Raw genomic sequence first — 23,114 nt, 5'->3', positions numbered from 1 at the left:
TTATGATCCAGTACTGCTGAGTGTAAACAAAGATACCGCTGTAAATAGAAGCAAAAATGGTCCTGCACTCAGATGGCTACATCTGGGAGCTCTGCCAAATGAGAGAATTTATGAGTCTGAGTGCCAGGCAGGTTCCAAAGCAGAAGCTGGGGTCTCAAATCTGAACTTCTACTTCATGCACACTTAGTGCATTTTCTGACAATATCGTGACCCTTGGTAAAGTGACTACTAATTCCTATCACTAGGGCTTTTCTGAGCCCTTTACACAGCCTCCTGACTCTCCTTGGAGACTGTGTAGGTAGCTGGCTGAGGGGTGGGGCCAGGACCTTCAGACAAGCTCTTCTGTCAAGAGGCTGGCCCTGAAGAGCCACACTTGTAACTGATCAATAGGTTAACAAGCTGGTGGGGGTAGAACTCTGAATGCTCCACTGTCCCTGTGTCCTAGAAGTTGGCCAACATCTCGCTCCTCCAGGGTGCTGGAATCCACTTTGAAGTGTTCTCTTTCCCTGGCCCTCCCACTCCCTAACCTTTGCCCTCTTTCTAATTGCCCTGATCTCATCCCAGCCTCCATAGCTATGTTTAAAGTCCACCTCTGGGGAACAGACAGATTGAACGTTCCAGATAATCCCTTTCCCAGTCCTGCCTGACATCTGGGTAGGGGGTTTGTCCCTGGACTTCTGGGACACTGGCAGAGTTTGAGGAGAGAACCCAGTACCTACCTGGCTGCGGGATGGAGCTGGCCAGTGGCTTCTTGGTTTTGTGGCTCTGCCTGGGGGGTGGCCTGGCTCAGGGTGACACGAGCCCTGATGCAGAGGAGTCCTATTCAGACTGGGGCCTTCGGCACATCCGGGGAAGCTTTGAATCCGTCAATAGCTACTTCGATTCTTTTCTGGAGCTGCTGGGAGGGAAGAATGGAGTCTGTCAGTACAGGTGCCGATACGGTGAGTGGGCGGTTTCTCTTTCTGTAAAAACTGTCACTGGTGGACCCATGGGCAGCCCCAGAGAGGTCACGATCTGTCTTGCACTTTTTCCTGTTACCCACTTAGAGCCGCCAGATTTAGCAGATAAAAATGTAGGACACCCAGTGAAATGTGTAATCCAGATAAACAACAAAGAAGTCCTTAGTATAAGTATGTCCAGTGAAACATTTGGGATATACTTATCCTGACAAATTCTTCTTGTTTCTCTCAAACTCACATTTTACTGAGCTTCCTGTATTGTATCTGGGAAACTTTCGCTGGGCCATTTTCATGAGTTTGTTGTGAGGCAGTTCTTAGAAGGGTGTCTGGGGTGGGGAGAAGGCGTGTGGGTGTGAGAGGTCTCTGCCAGGAGTTCCCAGGGATGAAAACTAAAGCTGAACATTCAGAGAAAAATCTGCCACGGGGCAAAACCACCTCCTCAGTTCTGTGCTCAGCTTGGAAACAAATTCTCCCTTCCCCTACTGCAGTTCACACCGTCCTCCGAGCTCTTAGTCCCTGACTGGCATAAATTTGCTGGACTTTCCCAAGGAAGCTGTCTCTGCCTGCCACCTCCGGCCGGCCCTGGAGAGGAAGGGTTCTTGGCTCACCAGGGATCCCAGGGGCTGTCCCTGGGGCTGGGCACCAGATGTAGAATTGTGAGCTGGCTGGAGCCCTTACCCTGCCTTGCCTGGGTGGGACTGGGGGTACACAGGAGCTAAGATGCACACCTGGCTGCCGGCATGGAGTCCCTGGTGCCACTGCTTCCTTCGTTAGGCACTGGAAATTAATGTCACGGGAGCGAAATGCGGAGGCCCGGGCCCTGAAGCTGAGTGGCACCGTTTAATTGCAAATGCGCATGAAAATGCTTTCCAAAGCCTCCACAGTCTCAGGTAGCATTAGTTTTATGGTTTATCAAATATCTCATCACGGGATTAGAAATGAAAATGGTGAGCCAGTTTAGCCTAATAGGAAAACACATTTGAGAAACATTTTCTCCAAATACTCCGCAGAGAAAACGTCAGCTTTCAAAAGATGCACACAAAAAATTACATGCTTCGAGGACTCACCCCAGAAGTCTCTCTATTCCTGTTTATCTTTGAGTGCGGGAAATCGCTTACCGTAAGGGTGATGTTCTCATTGCACCAGGACCCAGAGTTTTGCAGCGCAGATGTTTTAACCACATAGGGATATGGTGTTTTTGTTTCGTTTTGTTTTTTTTTTTTAAAAAAGGATGCTGCAGCTTCTTTGTGAAAGTTTCACAGAGAAAAATGCCTGCTCTTTTAGAACCTATCCGGTCCCAAAACATGTATTTGTCGAAGGCAGTTAGAACAAAGCAGAGGCCTCGCCACCCACCGGGTTGCGCTCCCCTGGTTTGCACGGATGGCGCGGGAAGGGGTTGACTCCTTCAGACATTGGAATCAGCACAGGCGTTTTCCTTCCTAAAGGCAACACGAGACTAATATCTGCGGTTCAGCAAAAAGGCAATGGCAGGAATTTTTTATTAGGAAATCAAGACCCAAACCCTCTTCTTCCTTCTCTAGCAAAACAGCATTAAAAGACTCCGGCAAGTTTTAGTTGTAGAGCCTCTGGCTGAGCAGGCTGGACACCAGCAGGAGCTGGTGGGGGATGGGAAGAGTAAATAGAAGAGGAAGGCAAATAACGCTTCTCACTTTGTGCAAAACAGCCTGCTGCTCAGCGAGTGGCCTGAAAAACACTTAGAAAAGTAGGGGGTTATGCCTCCTTACCTGGGAATCCAGTGGAGCCAAAAACCTGGAGGCTGTGCCCAAAAGAGTACAAAATATCTTCTCAGACTGATTGTGAATCAAGCAATCTCTCTCTCTCTCTTTTTTAAGTAGAGATGGGGTTTCACCATATTGGCCAGGCTGATCTTCAACTCCTGACCTTGTGATCCACCCGCCTCAACCTCCCAAAGCGCTGGGATTCCAGGCATGAGCCACCATGCCAGGCCATCAAGCAATCTTTTGAACAGACAACACCTAGTAACAGCGTCTGCTCTTTTCTAGTTTGCTTCGTGACTGATCTCTCTTGCACAGTGCTGCTTCTCTTTTAAGTGGTGGTTCTCAAACTCACCTGTGAGTTGAAGCCCCGGAGGGCTGATTTAAACAGATCTTGGGCCCCAACCCCGGTGTTTCTGATTAGTAAGAATTTCTGGGTTTAAGAGATCCTGGTGCTTCAGCTTCCTAGTTAGCTTGGACTACAGGTGTGCGCCACCATGCCCAGATAATTTTGTAACTTTTGTAGAGAAGGGAGTCTTACCATCTTGCCCAGGCTAGTCTCAAACTCCTGGGCTCATGCAATCCTCCCAACTTGGCCTCCCAAAGTGCTGGGATTATAGGCGTGAGCCACCGCACCAGCCAGATTTTACCTTTGATAGGTACTAACTACAATTTAAAATAGCGGCTCACTTGGCTACACTTCAGATCACCTGAGGGGCTTTAATAACACCTGACACCAAATCAATTAAATCAACATTTCTGTGGGTTGGCCCCAGACATCAGTATTTTAACGTTTTTCCCAGGTAATTGCAAAGCACAGCCAAAGTAAAGGAGGAGCATTCTATGATGTCATTCTTAAAGAACTTAGGTCCGCAGGTTATATTATTCAGGTAGATAAAACTGTGTATGTATCCTGGTAGCCCATGAAAGCATGTCAACATTGTTTTCCATGCTTTTCATACCTAAAGTAATTTGGTTTCGTGCCAGCACACAAAATCTGTACTTGTCAAACAAGTAGGCTATAAATATGACAAGATCCAACCTGTGTCAATGGCATACCTAGCACAACTGTCATTAAGGAGTCTGTAGCAATGCAAACAATATATTCTTGAGAATCTTTTCCAAAATATAGATACCCTTTTCGACCTCCAGAGATTCTGATGTAGTAGGTCTGAGGTAGGACCTTTTAATGGGGAGTCTTTGAACCAGACTTCGAGGAATAGGCATAGTAATGGAAAAATCATGGGTTTCAATTTAGGGGAAAATATCCCATTGCTGGTGATCTTGGGCACGTTATCTGACCCTCTCAACCTTAGTTTCCTCAAATATATAAAAATAATGTTACTAATATCCACCTTGCAAGGCTGTTGTGAGAATTAAAAGATAGTATACATAAAGAATCAGTGGTATATAGAGAGCATGGTAGGCACCAAATCAATTTTATAAATGTTGTGAGAAAGATGGTCTAGTGAACAGGCCAATTGCATTCAGATTCTTCCAGTTCTCTTTCAACATAAAATTTAAAATCCCAGAAATCCCAGTGGCTGGACAACAGCCTCTCAGCTTCTGGAAGAAGTCCCTCGAGGGCACAATGACCAAAGAGTTATCCGCTTTATGAGGGTCTCTGGAGTCGGGTCAATGGAGCAGAGTTTCTATAATGATACTGCCCACACTTTCACACTTTAATAAAAGATTCTCAAAATCAATTTCTTCTTGGATTTAGATCCAAGATTTAAAGTATCTTAAAAATTTCTTTAAATATCAGTCCATACAAAAATTAGCTGTGTGTGGTGGCAGGTGCGGGTAATCCCAGCTACTTGGGAGGCTGAGGCAGGAGAATCACTTGAACCTGGGAGGCAGAAGTTGCAGTGAGCCGAGATGGCACCACTGCACCCCAGCTTGGGTGACAGAGCGAGATTCTGTCTCAAAAATAAACAAACAAATAAAGAATCAGTCTATTTTTTTTTTTTCAAATGGGGTTTCACCATGATGGCCAGGTTGGTTCTTGAACTCCTGACCTCAGGTGATCCACCCACCTTGGCCTCCCAAAGTGCTAGGATTACAGGCATGAGCCACCGCACCTGGCCAATCAGTCTATTTTTAAAAATAATTATTTTATTTATTTATTTTTTGAGATGAAGTTTCACTCTTGTTACCCAGGCTGGAGTGCAATGGCGCCATCTCGGCTCACCACAACCTCTGCCTCCTGGGCTCAGGCAATTCTCCTGCCTCAGCCTCCTGAGTAGCTGGGATTACAGGCACGCGCCACCACGCCCAGCTAATTTTTTGTATATTTAATAGAGATGGGGTTTCACCATGTTGACCAGGATGGTCTCGATCTCTTGACCTCGTGATCCACCCGCCTCGGCCTCCCAAAGTGCTGGGATCACATTTTTAAGAGAATTTTTATCTGAAGTTTTACAGCAAAATTTCATAAACCTGTGAGTTTGTATCTTTTTCCAGAGAAGTAACTCGCAGACGTCATCAGATTCTCCAGGGGATCCAGAGCCCAAAAAAAGAAAACAGCTGCTGGCTTAGAGACAAACAGATTATTCTCTTTTTTGGGTGACTAAGTCTGCTGGGGACTTAGGGAGGAGGGGAGATGCTCCTAGGATGTGGGACTTTCAGTACTAACACAGGGACAGTACCAGGCAAACCAGGACAAGTTGGTCACCCCACTTCATGCAGTAACTTCATCTGTTTTAGAGACTGAAATACAGAGTTCTTCTCTTCAGGAAAATTATCCGTGTCCTGCTGTGTTCTGTCGATGTGATAGTCATGTTGCATCTGAGTGTTTCTGGGAAGAGGGAGGATGTACCTTTCTTTCCTTTCTTTTCTGGAAAGTTTTTTTTTTTTTTTTTTTGAGACAGAGTCTCCCTCTGTCACCCAGACTAGAGTGCAGTGGCGTGATCTCGGCTCACTGCAACCTCTGCCTTCCAGGTTCAAGTGATTCTCCTGCCCCAGCCCCCACTGAGTAGCTGGGAGTACAGGTGCATGCCACCAGCTACTTTTTGTATTTTTGGTAGAGACGGGGTTTCCCTGTGTTGGCCAGGTTGGTCTCAAACTCATGACCTCAGGTGATCACCCTGCTGGGCCTCCCAAAGTGCTGGGATGACAGGCATCAGCTACCGCACCTGGCCTGGAAATTATTTTATTTTCTCATGTTTGAGCTAGCTGGTTGGGGTTGTTGATGAAGCTATGCCTATAATAGTTTAGTAAATACTTTTATTATTCATTTGGTATCATTGTCTGTTCTTTATAACAAACACAACATTAATAGAAAAATCATATTACTGAGTGGAAAACTATAAAACAAATGACAAAGACATAATGTCATTACTACAAAAAGACATAATATCATTACTACAAAAATATCATTCTTACAAACTGTGAAGAAATAGGTGAAAGACCTAAAAGAAAAATGGGCAAAGAATGGCAATAGGCAATTGACAGAAAAGAAAAACTAAATGATCCGCATACAAATAACATGGTTGAATTCAGGGGCTTACACATTAAAGTAACAATGAGATACCACGTTTAGCCAACAGAGTGGCAAAATGTTTAAAAGAGTGATAAGAACTACTGCTGCCAGAGATAGGAAAAAAACATTCCTATGAATTCCTTTTGGAAATATAAATGTTAATCCGTTTGTTAATGTTTGTTTTTAAGTTCTGGGGTATATGTGCAGGATGTGCAGGTCGGTTACACAGGTAAACCTGTGCCATGGTGGTTTGCTGTGGGTGTACCTTTCAATAGAGTGGACTCACTCCCTGCTAGCACCTCCAGGGGAACCAGCTGGGTGGGGCGGATGGACACACCCCCCTGGGAAGTCAGAACTCTTCCCGGGGTCACAAAGCCCTGGAATTTTTTACTACTCTTCCCAGTGACAAAGAAGAGAGAAAAAAGCCTGTGCCCCGGAGGCCGTGTCCACGGCTGGCAGGTGGAGCTCTTTGCTTTCTTGGCTAACTTCTCAATCTCCCTCTAGTTTGTCTTTGAAGACTTTTATGGTATTTCACTTTATTCAGAAGCTTTTAAGTTTTATAAGATCAGATCTGTCAGTCTCTTTCTTTACAGCTTCTGAATTTTATGTCTTGATTAGAAAACCGTCCTCACATCAAGATTAGAACAGTATTCTGCTATTTTTTCTGTGAAAGCACCCATAGCTAAATCATAATTAATGAGTGTGGCTGTGTTCCAAACTTTTTTTATGAACACTAAGATTTGAATTGGAACAGGATCAGTTTGTCAGCCTCTCACTCCTGTTTAGCTCCAGTCAGGAAATAAAACATCTGTGGATATGGTACATTATTAATGCCTAGACTTAAAACATCAACCATAAGCTACTCAAATGATAATTTGAGGATATGGTATCCTCAAATGATTTGTTTCTGTGTAGACTGAAACCATCACCTCTTATCTTAGGACTTATCCTTCCAGCTTCATTTCTAAATAGAATTTCTGCAGTTAACATAATACATTAAATAAAATAAAAATAACCAGGATTAGCCGCAGGCTGGAGAGGAATTCGGTTCCATTAGCTTTCAAACTGGAATAGCAGAGTTTTATCTTCTGTGAGTTATCAAGGGCAAAAAGGCAGAGGGTAACCCAGGAAACCAAGCCAAGTCTGTGGGAAATGTCCTTGTCAGCAAAGTTGTTAAAAAGATCTTGCATTATCTGGCTGAGCGAGGTGGCTCATGCCTGTAACCTCAACACTTTGGGAGGCCAAGGAAGGAAGATCACTTGAAGTCAGGCATTTGAGACCAGCCTGGCCAACATGATGAAACCCCATCTCTACTAAAAATACAGAAAATTAGCTGGGTGTGGTGGTGGGCCCCTGTAATCCCAGCTACTCAGGAGGCTGAGGCAGGAGAACTGCTTGAACCCAGGAGGCAGAGTTGCAGTGAGCTGAGATACTGTCCTGAGTATGGGGCCACCATGATGGGACTAGTGTCCTTGTAAGAAGGGAAAGAGTTTAGAGAAGACAAAGGCTGTCTACAAATCTGGAAGAAGGCCCTCACCAGACACGTAATGCACTGGCACCCTCATCTTGGAATTCCCAGGCTTCAGCACTGTGAGGAATAAATTTCTGTTGCGTAAGCCATCCAGTCTATGTTATTTTTGTTATAGCATCCAAACTGCCTGAGACAGGGAATGACTGCTGAATGGGCACAAGGTCTACCTTGGGGGTGATTAAAATGTTTTTGAACTAGATAAAGGTGATGGTTGTAATTAAGTACATTGTGAATGTACTTAATTGCACGCTTTAAGATGGTTAATTTTATGTTATCCGAATTTCACTTCAATAAGAAAAAGAAGTCTGGGCACGGTGGCTCACGCCTGTAATCCCAGCACTTTGAGAGGCTGAGGTGGGCGGATCACAAGGTCAATAGTTCGAGACCAGCCTGACCAAAATGGTGAAATCCTATCTCTACTAAAAATACAAAGATTAGCTGCGCATGGTGGCATGTGTCTGTAATCCCAGCTATTTGGGAGACTGAGGCAGCAGAATTGCTTGAACCCGGGAGGCAGAGGTTGCAGTGAGCCGAGATTGCACCACTGCACTCCAGCCTGGTGATAGAGCTGGAAAAAAAAAAAAAAAAAAAAAAAAAAAAAAAGAAGGCTGCATGCTGTGGCTCATGCCTATAATCGCAGCCCTTTCGGAGACCAAGATGAGTGGATAGCTTCAGTCCAGGAGTTCAAGACTAGCTTGGGCAACATAGCGAAACCCCATCTCTACAAAAAAAATACAAAAATTAGTCAGGTGTGGTGGCAACATTTGTAGTCCCAGCTACTAGGGAGGCTGAGATGGGAGGCTTAAGCCTGGGAGATCAAGGGTACAGTGTGCCAAGATCGCACCACTGTACTCCAGCCTGGTGTCAGAGTGAGACCTTATCTCAAAAAATAAAATAAAGGAAAAAGAAAAGAAGCAGGCACAGTGGCTCATGCCTGTAATTCTAGCAGCTCAGTAGACTAACATTAGATTATGGTGTTGATTGCACAACTCTGTGGATATGCCAAAACCATTGAAACGTACACATTAATGAGTGAATGTAGATGATATATGAATTATAGCTCAATAAAGCTGTTATAGAAAAAAGATAACAAAAAGATTAAAATCATGATGGCAGGCTGGGCAAGGTGCCACACGCCTGTAATCCCAGCACTTTGGGAGGCCAAGGCGGGTGGATCACTTGAGGTCAGTAATTTGGGACGAGCCTGGCCAACATGGTGAAAATCCGTCTCTACTAAAAACACAAAAAATTAGCCAGGTGTGGTGGGCGTGCCTGCAACCCCAGCTACTCAGGAGGCTGAGGCAGGAGAATTTCTTGAATCGGGAGGTGGAGATTGCAGTGAGCTGAGATCATGCTATTGCACTCCAGCCTGGGCGACAGAGCAAGATTCTGTTCCAAAAACAAAACAAAACAAAACAAAAAACCATAATGGCAACTGCAACAGTTATATATTGTTGAGCAACAACGTACCTTGATATTTAGCAGCTAACAGTAGCAAAGATGATATCACACAGTTGCTGAGGGGCAGCAATCCTGGAGTGGCTTTGCTGGGCAATGCTGGCTCAGTTTCTCATAAGGTTGAGATCACGCTGCCAGCTGATGCTGCCATCTCTGGAGATTCAGCTGGGGCTGGAGGATCTCTTGCTAAACTCATGAGGCTATTGGCAGGAGGCTTTAGTTCTTTGCCACATGGGTCTGTCCATGGGACTGTTCATGACATTAACTTCCCCTAGAATGAATGATGAGAGAGAGGGAGAGTAAGAGAGCCTGAGACAGCAGTCACGTCTTTTAGAGCTTAATCTTAGGAGGAGCACACCTCTGCTTCTGCAGTATTCTCTTGGTCACACAGACCATTCCTGGGACTATACACAGGAGATGAATGCCAGGAGGTGGGAATCACTGGAAGTCATCTTGGACCACAATCTTGTAACCATGTGTATCACAGCAACCAATACCCAAACTGTGGCACGAACTGCTTAGTGTCTCCTCATATCTACTCTTCCCCTTTTCTACAGTAACAAGCCTCTGCTTCTGCTTTTTAGCTGGGCTCATGGCTGCCCGTTTCATTTCCTAGCTCACCTTTGCAACCAGATTTTTGCCATTTGATTAAGGTGTGGCCAGAGGGAAGTATGAGTAAATAGCACGTGTAACATTCTGGAGTGTGTTTGCTGAAGAGAGGGGCTGGACCCTTCTAACTCCTCCCATCCTGCTGCAGGTAATATGGACACGTTGGCTGAAGTGCCATCTTGGACCGTGAGAGCCAGGGCTACGCTAGGGATGGGAGAGCAGAAAGCTAGAAGCAGCCTGGGTTCCAGAAAAGTGCAGATTTACTATAGAAGTATGAGTTTCACCGCTGGATTTTTAAGAGAAAGTCTATTTTGTTTAAGGATCTGAATAATACAGGTATATAGAAAGTATAATAAATATATGGAGAGAATGGCGGTGCTCTGTTGAATGCCATACAGGAAGACCTCAGTAAATAAAGAACTATACCGTGTCCATATTTGGGAAGGCTGAGTAGCCTAAGAAAGGCAGTTATCTCCAAATCTATACATTCGATGGATTTTTCAATCAAATTCCTGGCCATCTTTCTTGTAGACTTTACTAAGTTGATGCTACAAATTCAAAAAAATTGCAAAATTTTTTGTGAGAGTAAAGGTCCAAGAATAAACAAGACAAATTTGCAGAATGATATGAAGGTGGTGGGGGGTGGGGCTTAAAACATAAACTTAGTATCTAAAAATTAAAATAGAATGATGGGGTGCAAAGTGGTTTCAACTGTGCCTGAACCTGTACTTGAACTGTCACATTTAATAGAAAAGAAAAAACATTTATAGCAAATTTGGCAAATGTTAACATTTATTATGTTTGTGTATTTGGTACATGGCTGTTTGTTTCTCTGACTTTTCAACAGTTTTGAAATATTTCATAATACAAAATAATTAAAAATAAATACCTGGTAGGAGAAGATTGAAGGAAGGAAAGAATGAAAGAGAAAGAAAGAGAGAGAGAGAGAAAGAGAAAAGGAAGGAAGTAAGGAAGGAAAGAGAGAGAAAGAACTGCCATCTGCCTTACCCTAAGGATTAATTATTCTTAGCACATTTCCCCAGTCTTATGCTAGGTCTTGCATCTCCTAAAAAGAGGCAGATAAGTGGTGAAGGAGCATGGGCTTTGGAGACAAACAGGAAATCTGACTTTATATCCTATTTCCCCCACTTTCTGTATGATGGTAGGCAAGTCATGCAACCTCTTAGCCCCGTTTTCTTATCTGGATAATGGGATAAAATATCCACTGCAGATGACTGTCCTGAGGTCATCTCAGGTCAATATCATCTTTACCTGTGAGCACTGCCATTGATACAACTGGTAAAACTTCTCTCTACACATTTGAAAGTTCATAAAAACCAGAAATTCAAAGCTGTTGATATCATTTCTACTTAGTTCTATGAAACAAATGCCTGAGATATCACATCAGGGTGATTTCTTTGCTCTTTGCTCAAAGACGCTCTATGTTTCTGGAATCCTGCTTGAATTTCCTGCAAGTGAAATGCTTTTGAGGCACTGCTACGATTCCAGTTCCTTAAGTGCGTGATCCAGTTGTGTTCTGCTTGTTCTTTATGCGGTGTGTGGTCTTGCAGTGGTTCAGGAATGCAGAACCTTGAGTTTTAGTCGGGTTTTGCCATGGCCCTTATCTTCAAGATCATGCACTTAAGAAACACTAGAACCTTCAGTAAATAAATGCTTATTAGGTGCAATGGCTCATGCCTGTACTACTAGCACTTTGGGAGGCCGAGGCAGGTGGATCACTTGAGGTCTGCAGTTCAAGACCAGCCTAGCCAACATGGTGAAACCCTGTCTCTACTAAAACACAAAAATTGGCTGGGCATGGTGGTTCATATCTGTAATCAGCTATTTGGGAGGCTGAGGCAGGAGAATTGCTTGAACCCGGGAGGCAGAGGTTGCAGTGAGCCAAGATCACAGCACTGCACTCCAGCCTGGGTGACAGAGAGACACCCTGTCTCAAAGCAAACAAAAAAAGTGCTCATGAAATATTTTGAGATTAGGAGAAAAGGTCAAAGTGGTTTGAAAGTCATGATTCTTCTGTGACATCATCATCATCATCATCACCATCACCTGATTTGGATGTGAGGCACAATGATTTTTAAAGAAAAAGTGAAATATGCTTTTAGAAAATTTTCATTTGACAAATGTTCCCAACTGCTCAACTTCTAAATATTTCTTCTTGCTTCTTTCCTTTCTTCTTCCTGCAAGGAAAGGCACCGATGCCCAGACCCGGCTACAAGCCCCAAGAGCCCAATGGCTGCAGTTCCTATTTCCTGGGTCTCAAGGTACCAGAAAGTGTATGTACTGCCAGCATTACCTTCTTGGTTGATTGGTTTTGACTGAGAGCATTCCTGGAGTTATCCCTGATGGAAGTGATTGTTTCTGGAAACAAGTTGAACTTACAATTAAGTATTTGAAATTGATATGAGGGAAAGGAGAGAATTTTCAAAGAATATATCTGATTTCCTTTTCTCAGGGACAGCTGTCCCTTAGATAGGCCCTTGATAGTAGATCAGAACTGTGAAATCACCACTGAAAACGTCAGTTGAGACTTAGGGCATTATGACACAACTTAATTTGAGTTGTGTGATATGACAGGTTTGACTTATTTAAATTAGTGGACAATTCCAGTGACGTGCTGGAGCCAGCTGGTGGTGGCCAGTGAGAGCTGATTGCTACATATTGTCATGACTTTTGCAAGCAGCTGACTTCATGTTAGTAGTGACAAACTGGCTATGTTTGGAGTGCTGACATCATGGAAATCTGCAAACACACACACACACACACAAGCCCAGCTAATTTTTGTATTTTTAGTAGAGACAGGGTTTCACTATATTGGCCAGGCTGGTCTCAAACTCCTGACCTCAAGTGATCTGCCCACCTCGGCTTCCTAAAATGCTGGGATTACAGGCATGAGCCACTGCGCCTAGCCACATGTGGCATTTTATGAACTTAGTTACACAGTTTATGCTGTTACGTTTACATTTGTTTATAGGATGCTCTCATATGTGTGCAAGAGATGTGGTTTGACTACAGTCCCCTTGTGGTCAGGAGCTGTGTGTTCTATACCCACTCTACTTTCCGACACATCCCGACACACACACACACACACACACACACACACCCCCTTAAAATAGTGCTGTCTGGAATGCTGGTGATCTCTTGAACTGAGGCTGAATTGTTTATACTTCTTAGCCGTAGAATCCTTTGCTCACGCAAAATCTCATATGGAACTGTTAAGCATTAATTAAATTTAGAAGGCCTGTGGCTCTGCTCTCTTGACTACCCTTCTGGTCTCTATTTTCATTACTGAAAGCTGACTCTGAATTTTAAAATTACTAACATCTAAAAGAAAAAAAAAAGAGATGAAAAATGGGCCAGAATTGCTCATTGAAATAATAACTAAGTAACAATAAAAACTTGGCATCCTGTGACTGCTGGTGTTCCACTGAGCCACTGGTGTTTCTGAATTAGTTGAAATATGCACTAGAAATGTGAGAACTGGCTTCTTAATAACAAGGTGGGCAAGGTTGCCTAAGGTCCTTAGTCTGAACGTGGCATTTCCTCCCCTTCTTTTTCCTTCCTTCACTTTTCCCCAGATGGACTTGGGCATTCCAGCAATGACCAAGTGCTGCAACCAGCTGGATGTCTGTTACGACACTTGCGGCGCCAACAAATATCGCTGTGATGCAAAATTCCGGTGGTGCCTCCACTCCATCTGCTCTGACCTTAAGCGGAGTCTGGGCTTTGTCTCCAACGTGGAAGGTAGGTATCTCAATGGCACGTACAGTGCGTAGGGAATTTGCTCCTGTTTTCACACTGAGATGTAGCCAGAACCCCTTGACTCAAAGAGATCATCAGAGCTCACTAAACGTTCTTTACGGAACACTGTGGCTGAGCAAGAAATGGTGAAAGGAAGATTCTGGGCACTGCTTCACTAAAGTTCTTGCTGTCTTGCCCACAAGCTGCTGGCAACACTCCTGAAGGTAAACGACTACACCAAAGCCTTCCCAGAAAAATAAAAATCTATCATTTAAGGCTGGAGAAAGAATTGCCCAACTGGCTTGGATTATCCATTCCACTGTTAAATAATTTTCCATATCAAGAATTATTCCTTATAGGACCACTTGGTTTGGTTTAGGCCTCTATTTTTTGTTTTCAGTCAGAGTAGGAATTCAAAAAATCTTTTCTGTGTAAAGGTCTCTATATACTTGAGGATAATAACTTTATTTACACTTTTTTTATTTTTTATTTTTTTTAAGTTGTAACTTTTTTATTGGAAAACAAATATACAACTTGGAATGGATTTGACGCAAATTGTGCCATAAGCAGATTTTCTTTAAGTGGCTAAAACAAAGTTTAAAAAGCAAGTAACAATAAAAGAAAATGTTTCTGGTACAGGACCAGCAGTACAAAAAAATAGTGTACGAGTACCTGGATAACACACCCGTTTTACAATAGTGCAACTTTTAAGTACATATTGTTGACTGTCCATAGTCCACGCAGAGTTACAACTCCACACTTCAACAACAACATGCTGACAGTTCCTAAAGAAAACTACTTTAAAAAAAGGCATAACCCAGATGTTCCCTCATTTGACCAACTCCATCTAACTTTAGATGTGCAGAAGGGTTTAGATATATCCAGAGTAAGCCACATGCAACATGTTACTTGATCAATTTTCTAAAATAAGGTTTCAGGACAATGACAGTAAGATAAGGGAAGAAAACATGGAGGAGTGAAGTCCTAATTACTATACATGCGTATTTTTTTTGACAGTAGGGAGAAACCTTTTACAGATAAGTTACAAACAAAGAAAAGGCAAATAAACAATTTTGTACAAGAAATTTAACACATTCTGTACAAGGTCTTCACTTTGCTGTCATCATTTATACAAACTCTTCATAGTTTACTTGACCATCACCATCAATATCTGCTTCCCTGATCATTTCATCAACTTCTTCATCTGTTAATTTCTCTCCAAGGTTTGTCATCACATGGCAAAGTTCTGCAGCACTAATATAGCCATTGCCATCCTTATCAAACACATGGAATGCTTCTCTAATTTCTTCTTCACTGTCTGTGCCTTTCATTGTTCTTGCCATCATTGTCAGAAATTCAGGAAAGTCAATTGTGCCATTCCCATCAGCATCTACTTCATTAATCACGTCCTGTAACTCTGCCTCCGTGGGATTCTGCCCAAGAGACCCCATGACAGTTCCCAATTCCTTTGTCGTTATAGTTCCGTCACCATCTTTGTCAAATAGTGAAAAAGCTTCTTTGAATTCTGCAACCTGCTCTTCAGTCAGTTGGTCAGCCATGCTGCAAGTGCTACCGGTTTCCGAGACGCGACCTCAAACCACTCGACTCGCTCGCTTCACTCGGACTAATTCTACAATTTTTTATTTTTTTATTTTTTTGAGACAGAATCTCACTTCATCGCCCAGGCTAGAGTGAAATGGTGTGATCTTGGCTCACTACAACCTCCGCTTCCCGGGTTCAAGCAATTCTTGTGCCTCAGCCTCCCATGTAGCTGGGATTACAGGCGTGTGCCACCATGCCCAGCTGATTTTTGTATTTTTAGTACAGATGGGGTCTTGCCATGTTGCCCAGGCTGGTCTCGAACTCCTGAACTCAAGCGATCCACCCACCTCAGCCTCCCAAAGTGCTGGGATTACAGGCATGAGCCACTGAGCCCAGCAAGGATAGTTATTTTAAACAACCGCTTTGCTGCCTAGTTTCTAGCACTGATTCTATAATTTCTTTGTCCTAATTTACTTAGGAAAAGTTTTTACTCTCTCTGTTTCTGAAGCCAGGATATTGTATCCAGGTATGAATTAGCATTTTCTATTTTTAGCTGGTAAGAGTTGAAATGCAGGCTGATAAAGAGCTGGCTCCACACCACAGAGAGTGTCTGCAGTAGAGAGAATCTTGGCTCTTTTCAGAGATCAATGTCTAGAGTGCAGTCTGGAGGTGAAGGTTTGAGGGCTTGGAAATGTGAATAATTCAGTGTGCCCTTTGAAAGGGAGTATCATTCTATTCTATTTCTACAGAGGGTGAAAAAGTACCTGCTGCTAATCTAGGGTCAGGTCAAGTTACTTCCTGCAAGCAATGTCCTATTGATTCTTTCTCCCAAATATCTCTTTCATATCCCACTTGCCTGGTTACTTCAAATTAACCCAGTCTCTGTGTCCCATCTAATTGATTGTCACCACTGGGACCAGATATGCCACATGAACCTGATCATTTCGACTCCCTGTGTAAATCATTCAATAGATTCCTCCTCCTTACAGGTTAAATCCAAACTCTTCAGTATACCGTACATGGCCCTTTCTGATTCAGCCCTAGCCTACCTCTCCACCATCATTTTGGCCATTCCTGATCTCTCTCCTGCCTCCTGCCTCAGTGGACTCGGAACTGTCCCTTCGTAGATTCTACAAAAAGAGTGTTTCCAACCTAGTGAATCAAAACACAAGTTCCATTCTGTGAGATGAATCCACACATCACAAAGCACTTTTACAGATAGCTTGTTTCTAACTTTTTCACAGGATATTCGATTTTTCCTTATAGGCCTCAATGGTCTCAGAAATACCCCTTTGTAGATTCTACAGAAAGTGTGGTTCCAACCTGGTGAATCAAAACACAGATTCCTTTCTGTGAAATGAATCCACACATCACAAAGCATTTTCACAGATAGTTTATTTCTAGTTTTTATTGTGGGATATTAGATGTTTTTTCTTACAGGCCTCGATGGGCTCAGAAACGTCGCTTTGTAGATTCTACAAAGAGTTTTTCCAACCTGGTGAATCAAACTATTTGGGTTGATGGTCCATTCCTTTCTGCCCCTGTGTGAAACACCCTAATCCAGGCGTCCCCAAACTTTTTACACAGGGGGCCAGTTCACTGTCCCTCAGACCGTTGGAGGGCCGCCACATACTGTGCTCCTCTCACTGACCACCAATGAAAGAGGTGCCCCTTCCTGAAGTGCGCTGGCCGCAGTTTGGGGACGCCTACTAATCATTCATTTTTTGTTGTTGAAACAGATTAATTAAGCTACAATTCACACACAATACAATTCACCCATTTAAATGCTTTTAAATATGTTAACAAAGTTATGCAGTCAATCTCACAATCAATTTTAGAACATATTCATCACCCTGAGAAGGAACCCCAGGGCCATTAACAGCCTCTCCCCAAACTCCCCCTGCCCAGCTCGAGGAAATCACAAATCTACTTTCTACCTCTAGAACCACCTATTCTGGACCTTTCATATAAACGAATCATACAATACATGGTCTTCTGTGACTGACTTACTTCACTAGGCAAGGTTTATCCATCTTGTAGAATGTATCAGTATTTCATTCCTTTTTATTGCTGAATAATATTCTATTGTATGGCTCTAACATAGTTTCTTTATCCATTCACCAACTGATGGACATTTGGGTTTCTACATTTTGGCTATTATGATTAATACTGCTATAAACATTTATAAACAAATGTTGGTGGAAACATACGTTTTCACTTCTTTTGGGTATGTTTCTAGGAGAGGAATCGTTGGGCTAAATGCTAACTCTATGTTTAAGCTTTTGAAGAGCTGCTAAACTGTTTTCCAAAGGGGCTGCACCATTTACATTCCCACCAGCAAATTGTCAAGGCTCAGGTTTTTCCACATCATCACCAACATTTGTCATTATGTCTTTTTTTTTTTTTTTTGAGACGGAATTTCGCTCTTGTTACCCAGGCTGGAGTGCAATGGCGTGATCTCAGCTCACCGCAACCTCTGCCTCCTGGGTTCAGGCAATTCTCCTGCCTCAGCCTCCTGAGTAGCTGGGATTACAGGCACACGCCACCATTCCCGGCTAATTTTTTTGGATTTTTAGTAGAGACGGGGTTTCACCATGTTGACCAGGATGGTCTCGATCTCTCGACCTCGTGATCCACCCGCCTCGGCCTCCCAAAATGCTGGGATTATAGGCTTGAGCCACCGCGCCCGGCCAATTGTTATGTCTTTAATTATAGACCCTACTGCATGTGAAGTTGTATCTCATTGTGGTTTCGATTTGCATTTCCCTGACAGTTACTGATGCCGAGCATCTCTTTATGTGCTTATTGGCCATTCTATGTATACTTGGATGTCTATTAGGATCCTTTGTCCCTTGTAAAATTGTATTTGTCTTTTTATTATTGAGTTGCAAGAGTTCTTTATATATTCAAGTTATTTATCAGCTATATGATTAGCAAACATTTTCTTCTCCCTTTTTTTGTTTCTTTTCCCCCTGCCTTCTTCATGGTATTATTTGTAGCACAGAAGTTTCAAATTTTAAATCCAATTTATCTATTTTTTATTTATTCTTTTGTCGCTTGTACTTTTGGTGTCATTTGTAGTAATGCTTTGCCTCACCCAAGATCACAAAGATTTACTCATGTTTTCTTCTAAGAGTGTGATTGTTGTAGCACTTACATTTAGGTCTGTGATTTATTTTGAATTAGTATTTGTGTATGGTGTAAGAAAAAGGTCCAACTTCATTCTTTTCTATGTGGATATTCAGTTGTTCTCGCACCATTTGTTGAAAAGACGATTCTTTCCTACATTATATTGTCTTTGCACCCTTGTCAAAAATCAATCAACCATAAAGATAAGGATTTATTCCTAGATGCTCAATTCTATTCCACTGATCTATGTCAGAACCACATTGCCTGTTATTGTTGTTATGCAGTAAATTCTGAAATCTAGATGTGTTCCTAAACTTTGTTCTTTTTTTTGTCAAGACTATTTTGAATATTCTGAATCCCTAACATTTCCATATGAATTTTAGGAACAGATTGTCAATTTCTCCAAGAAATGGCAGCTAGAAATTTGACAGGGTTATTGTTGAATCTATAGATCAATTTGAGAATATTACTATCTTTTTTTTTTTTTTTTTTTTTTTTTTTGAGACGGAGTTTCGCTCTTGTTACCCAGGCTGGAGTGCAATGGCACGATCTCGGCTCACCGCAACCTCCGCCTCCTGGGTTCAGGCAATTCTCCTGCCTCAGCCTCCTGAGTAGCTGGGATTACAGGCACGCGCCACCATGCCCAGCTGATTTTTTGTATTTTTAGTAGAGACAGGGTTTCACCATGTTGACCAGGATGGTCTCGATCTCTTGACCTCGTGATCCACCCGCCTCGGCCTCCCAAAGTGCTGGGATTACAGGCTTGAGCCACCGCGCCCGGCGAGAATATTACTATCTTAACACAATTGTATTTATATCAAATATATTTATTATACTTATATCAATTATATCAATTCCATTTATTTAGGTCGTCTTTAATTTATTTCAACAAGGTGTGTATAGTTTTCACAGTACAAGACTTGGACTTCTGTTAAATTTATTCCTAAGTATTTTATTCTTTTTAATGCTAATGAAATATAATTGTATTTACATTTTATTTTCAGATCATTTACTAATAATGTATAGAAATACATTTGATTTTTTTACATTGATCTTATATCCTACAGAATATTATATCCTATATCCTAATTAACTGTAGGATATCTTATATCCTACAGTTAATTCCTTGCTGAAGTAACTCATTAGTTCTAATAGATTTTTCGTGGGTTCCATAGGCTTCTCTATATCTAAGATAATGCCATCTGTCTGCATATGGTCTTCCTTTCCAATTTGGATTAAATTTTTTTTTTTTTCTCTTGCCTAATTGCCCTGGCTAGAGCTTCCAGTACAACACTGAATAGAAGTGTTGTGAGTGGATACTTCTGTCTTGTTCCTGATCTTAGAGTAAAAGCATTTAGTCTTTCACCATTGAGCATGACTGTTAGCTATGGCTGTCTCTAGATGGCCTTTATCAGGTTCTGGGAGCTATTCTCTTTTCCCAGTTTATTATTTTTCTTTCTTTCTTTCTTTCTTTTTCTGAGTCAGAGTTTTGCTTTGTCTCCCAGGCTGGAGTACAGTAGTGTGATCTTGGCTCACTGCAACCTCTGCCTCCTGGGTTTAAGCAATTCTCCTGCCTCATCCTCCCAAGTAGCTGGAATACAGAAGCCCGATACCACACCTGGCTAATTTTTGTACTTTTAGTAGAGACAGGCTTTCACCATGTTGGCCAGGCTGGTCTTGAAATCCTGACCTCAGGCGATCCACCAGCCTGAGCTTCCCAAAGTGCTGGGATTACAGGCATGAGACACCATACCTAGCCAAGTGTTTTATCATGAAAAAGTGTTGGACGTTTTCAAATGTTTTTTCTGCATCTATTGAGTTGATCATGTGGTATGTGTTCTATATTCTGTTGATGTAGTGTATTATATTAATTGATTTTAGTATGGTTTAGCATTCTTAGACTAAATCCCACTTAGTCATGATGTAAACCTTTTTATATGTTGCTAGATTCAGTTTACTAGTATTTCATTGAGGATTTTGCATCTATAGTTATAAGAGATACTAGTCTATAGTTTGTTATTTTTATAATGTCTTTGGTTTTGGTATGAGAGTAATACCGACCTCATAAAATGAGTTGGGCAATGATCCCTTCTCTCCTAATTTTTAAAAAAAGTTTAGAAAGGATTTATTTTAATTCTTTAAATATTTGGTAAAATTCCCCAGTAAAGCCAAATAGAATTGGATTTCTTTGGGGAAGTTTTTAATGACTAAATCACAAGCTTGGGTTAGTAATTGTATTTATATACACTAGCAACCTATTCATATTTTCTATTCTTCTGAGTCAGTTTCAGCAGTCTATGTCTTTCTATGAATTTGTCCATTCCATCCAAGTTATCAACACTTTTTGGCATGTAGTTTTCATAGTATTTCCTTATAATCCTTTTTATTTCTGTAAGATTGTTAGTGACGTTTCTCTCTCATTCCTGAATTCGGTAATTTGAGTCCTCTCTTTTTTCTTGGTTAGTCTAGCTGAAAGTTTGTCAACATCTTTGATCTTTTCAATGAACCAACTTTGCAAATTGATATATTTCATTTTGCTTCCTCTTCTGAAGACTAAGGGTTATAATAGTTGCTAAGACCATAAAACAGCTCTAGGGCCAAGGTAGTAAATCAGAATTAATATCACAACTGGGTTGAATGGTAGAGATTAATGTTCCTTAATAGTCTCAAAGGATGTAAGTATTCAATTTTTTTTAAATAAAAAAAATTAAAAATTGATATAACATTTACATACCATAAAATTTACCCTTTAAAAGTATACACTTCAGTGGTTTTTGTATATTCACAGAGTTGTGCAACCATCACCACAATCTAATTCCAGAACATTTTCATTAGCCCCCCAAAAAACCCTGTAGCCATTAGCAGTCAGTACTCATTACCTCCCTTACCCCACCCTAGCCCTAAACAACTACTATTTTACTCTCTATATGGATTGCCTATTCTGGAAATTTTATATACATGGAATCATACAATATGTGGCCTTTTGTGTCTGGCTTCTTTTGCTTAGCCTAATGTTTTCAAAGTTCATCCATGTTTTAGTATGCATCAGTACTTAATTTTCCTGACCATTCTTGAAGTTTAAACTTATATATCTTACTTCCTCTAAGATACCCCCCCTAATAACCCTTGCTGCAAAGGGATAAAGACCCTTTCTATGGGCTCCCATACCACCCTGAGCTTACTTTCATCATGAGGTAGTGTAGCTATCTGTTTACCTGTCCACCTCTTTATCCGAACTGCAGAGTCCTTGAATTGAGGATGATGTCTTTTGTCTCCATATCGTTGGCTCCTAAGACAGTGGCTAACCAACATATCCAACACATGCAAATGTTTTTCCTTCAGTGAACGGTTGTTCATCCAATACTTGAACAGGGAAAGCTATAGGCAAGATTGGGTGTGTTCCGGGTAGTATGGCCATAGACGGGAAAGCTATGGAAAACATAGATATGTCATGTGAGGGAGTCTTCTGCAAAAAATATTCTCCATGGAGTAAGCCTGGGGTGTAGGAGTCCTGATTGCTCACCACTGTTTTGAGCAGGGGCCCACAGGCAAGGGCACCCCCAGGTGTCTTCAGCTTTATTGGATTGAGTGGGAGCTTTTCTGAAAACGTTCTCTGAAATATATGCTCTTCCTTCGAATTCTGTATTTGGATTACTGTCTCTGCTTTCCTCTGGGTATCATGTCATCCCTGGAAATACAGTGCCTCTTGAAAATTACTCAATATTAACCTTTCTGTCCCTCTTCTATCTTTTTCAAGTAGCCTGTGATTCCCTGGTTGACACTGTGTTCAACACCGTGTGGACCTTGGGCTGCCGCCCCTTTATGAATAGTCAGCGGGCAGCTTGCATCTGTGCAGAGGAGGAGAAGGAAGAGTTGTGAGGAAGAGATGATTCCTTCCTGGTGTTGAGTGACACCACAGCTGCCAGCCTTGGAGATGTCAGTCTTCGAGTCACCGTGAGAGATGACTCATCCTTTCTTCCAACAGTTTGGACACCACAGAGCGGGAGAAAGGAAACATTTTTCTACAGCTGGAAAGTGAGTCTTTTCCTTTGAGGAAAATTGAAAAAAGACATGGAGTAGGTTGAAGGCTACTCTTCGTTTAAGACTGCTCTCCCCAACCAACCAAGACACATTTGCCTGGAAATTTAGTTCTTAGCTTAAAGACTAAAATGCAAGCAAATCCTGCAATTCCTGGACTTGATAATTATATTCATGAGTGAAACTGTGGGGAGTCCAACCATTTGGGAGGCAATGACTTTCCTCTGGCCCATGTTTCAGTTGCCAGTAAACACCTCACATTTAATAAAGTGTACTTTTTAGAAAATTTGAAAAGAGATGAATGAATTCCATTATCACCAATATGATTCCATTTCACTTAGAAGAGATCAAAACCCAACTTGGTAAGTTCCACCGATGACAACGGTTATTCCCACTGATGCTGAAGAGAGAAAAACAGGTGGGCAGGCTCAGAGGCTTACCTGATTAGGCCAGCGAAGGAGAAGGCAGATGGAATTAGGTCTCTGAGGGTTTATTTTTCCTTCCGGGTGACCTTCCCCTGTTGATATTCCTAGTTACTAAATGATGTTAGAGTCATGTTAAGATCTGAGATGTACTTGGTAAGACTTACTAATGGAGCTAGCTAGGAAAAGTCTCTGCAGCCCGTCAGGAGTAACAGACAAGTGGCCACTCCCTAACTTGCGGGTCTCAACCCTAACCATGGATTAGAATCACCTGAGGATCCTTTAGAACAACCAATAAAGAATATACAGTGGTAGTTTAGAAATGGTTTCCAGGTGATTCTGCTGCACAGAAGGGCTGCCGGCCACTAATTTAGAGCAGGAATTGGCCCACTAAGTCCCGTGACCAAACCTAGGGCCAAACCCTGTGTTTTTTGTTTGTTTGTTTGTTTT

General features: G+C 42.0%; 2 protein-coding genes across 4 annotated transcripts; one reads left to right on the top strand and one right to left on the bottom strand.

Annotated features, from left to right (window-relative positions):
• Window positions 1-404: 404 nt before the first annotated feature.
• Window positions 405-22,083, top strand: PLA2G12B (phospholipase A2 group XIIB). Of its 3 annotated transcripts, none has more exons than XM_010339267.2 (4): window positions 405-941; window positions 11,980-12,056; window positions 13,371-13,536; window positions 21,962-22,083. In XM_010339267.2, exons 1-4 carry the CDS (start codon window positions 731-733, stop codon window positions 22,081-22,083), a joined length of 576 nt encoding a protein of 191 aa, XP_010337569.1. In that variant the 5' UTR covers window positions 405-730. The 3 variants fall into 3 exon arrangements, with proteins under 3 accessions (XP_010337569.1, XP_010337568.1, XP_003928662.1); XM_010339266.2 differs by having other exon boundaries at window positions 407-941; window positions 11,980-12,068; window positions 21,965-22,083; XM_003928613.3 differs by having other exon boundaries at window positions 408-941; window positions 11,980-12,068.
• On the bottom strand, window positions 14,081-15,167 carry LOC101031785 (calmodulin-alpha). The gene has a single exon (XM_010339264.3). It carries the CDS (start codon window positions 15,090-15,092, stop codon window positions 14,661-14,663), a length of 432 nt encoding a protein of 143 aa, XP_010337566.1. The 5' UTR covers window positions 15,093-15,167; the 3' UTR covers window positions 14,081-14,660.
• Window positions 22,084-23,114: the final 1,031 nt, after the last annotated feature.

This window comes from Saimiri boliviensis, chromosome 12 (genome assembly GCF_048565385.1).
Source record: "Saimiri boliviensis isolate mSaiBol1 chromosome 12, mSaiBol1.pri, whole genome shotgun sequence".
Lineage (NCBI taxonomy): Eukaryota > Metazoa > Chordata > Mammalia > Primates > Cebidae > Saimiri > Saimiri boliviensis.
Note: the sequence above shows the minus strand (reverse complement) of the source record. Positions and strands in the feature narration are given on the sequence as shown.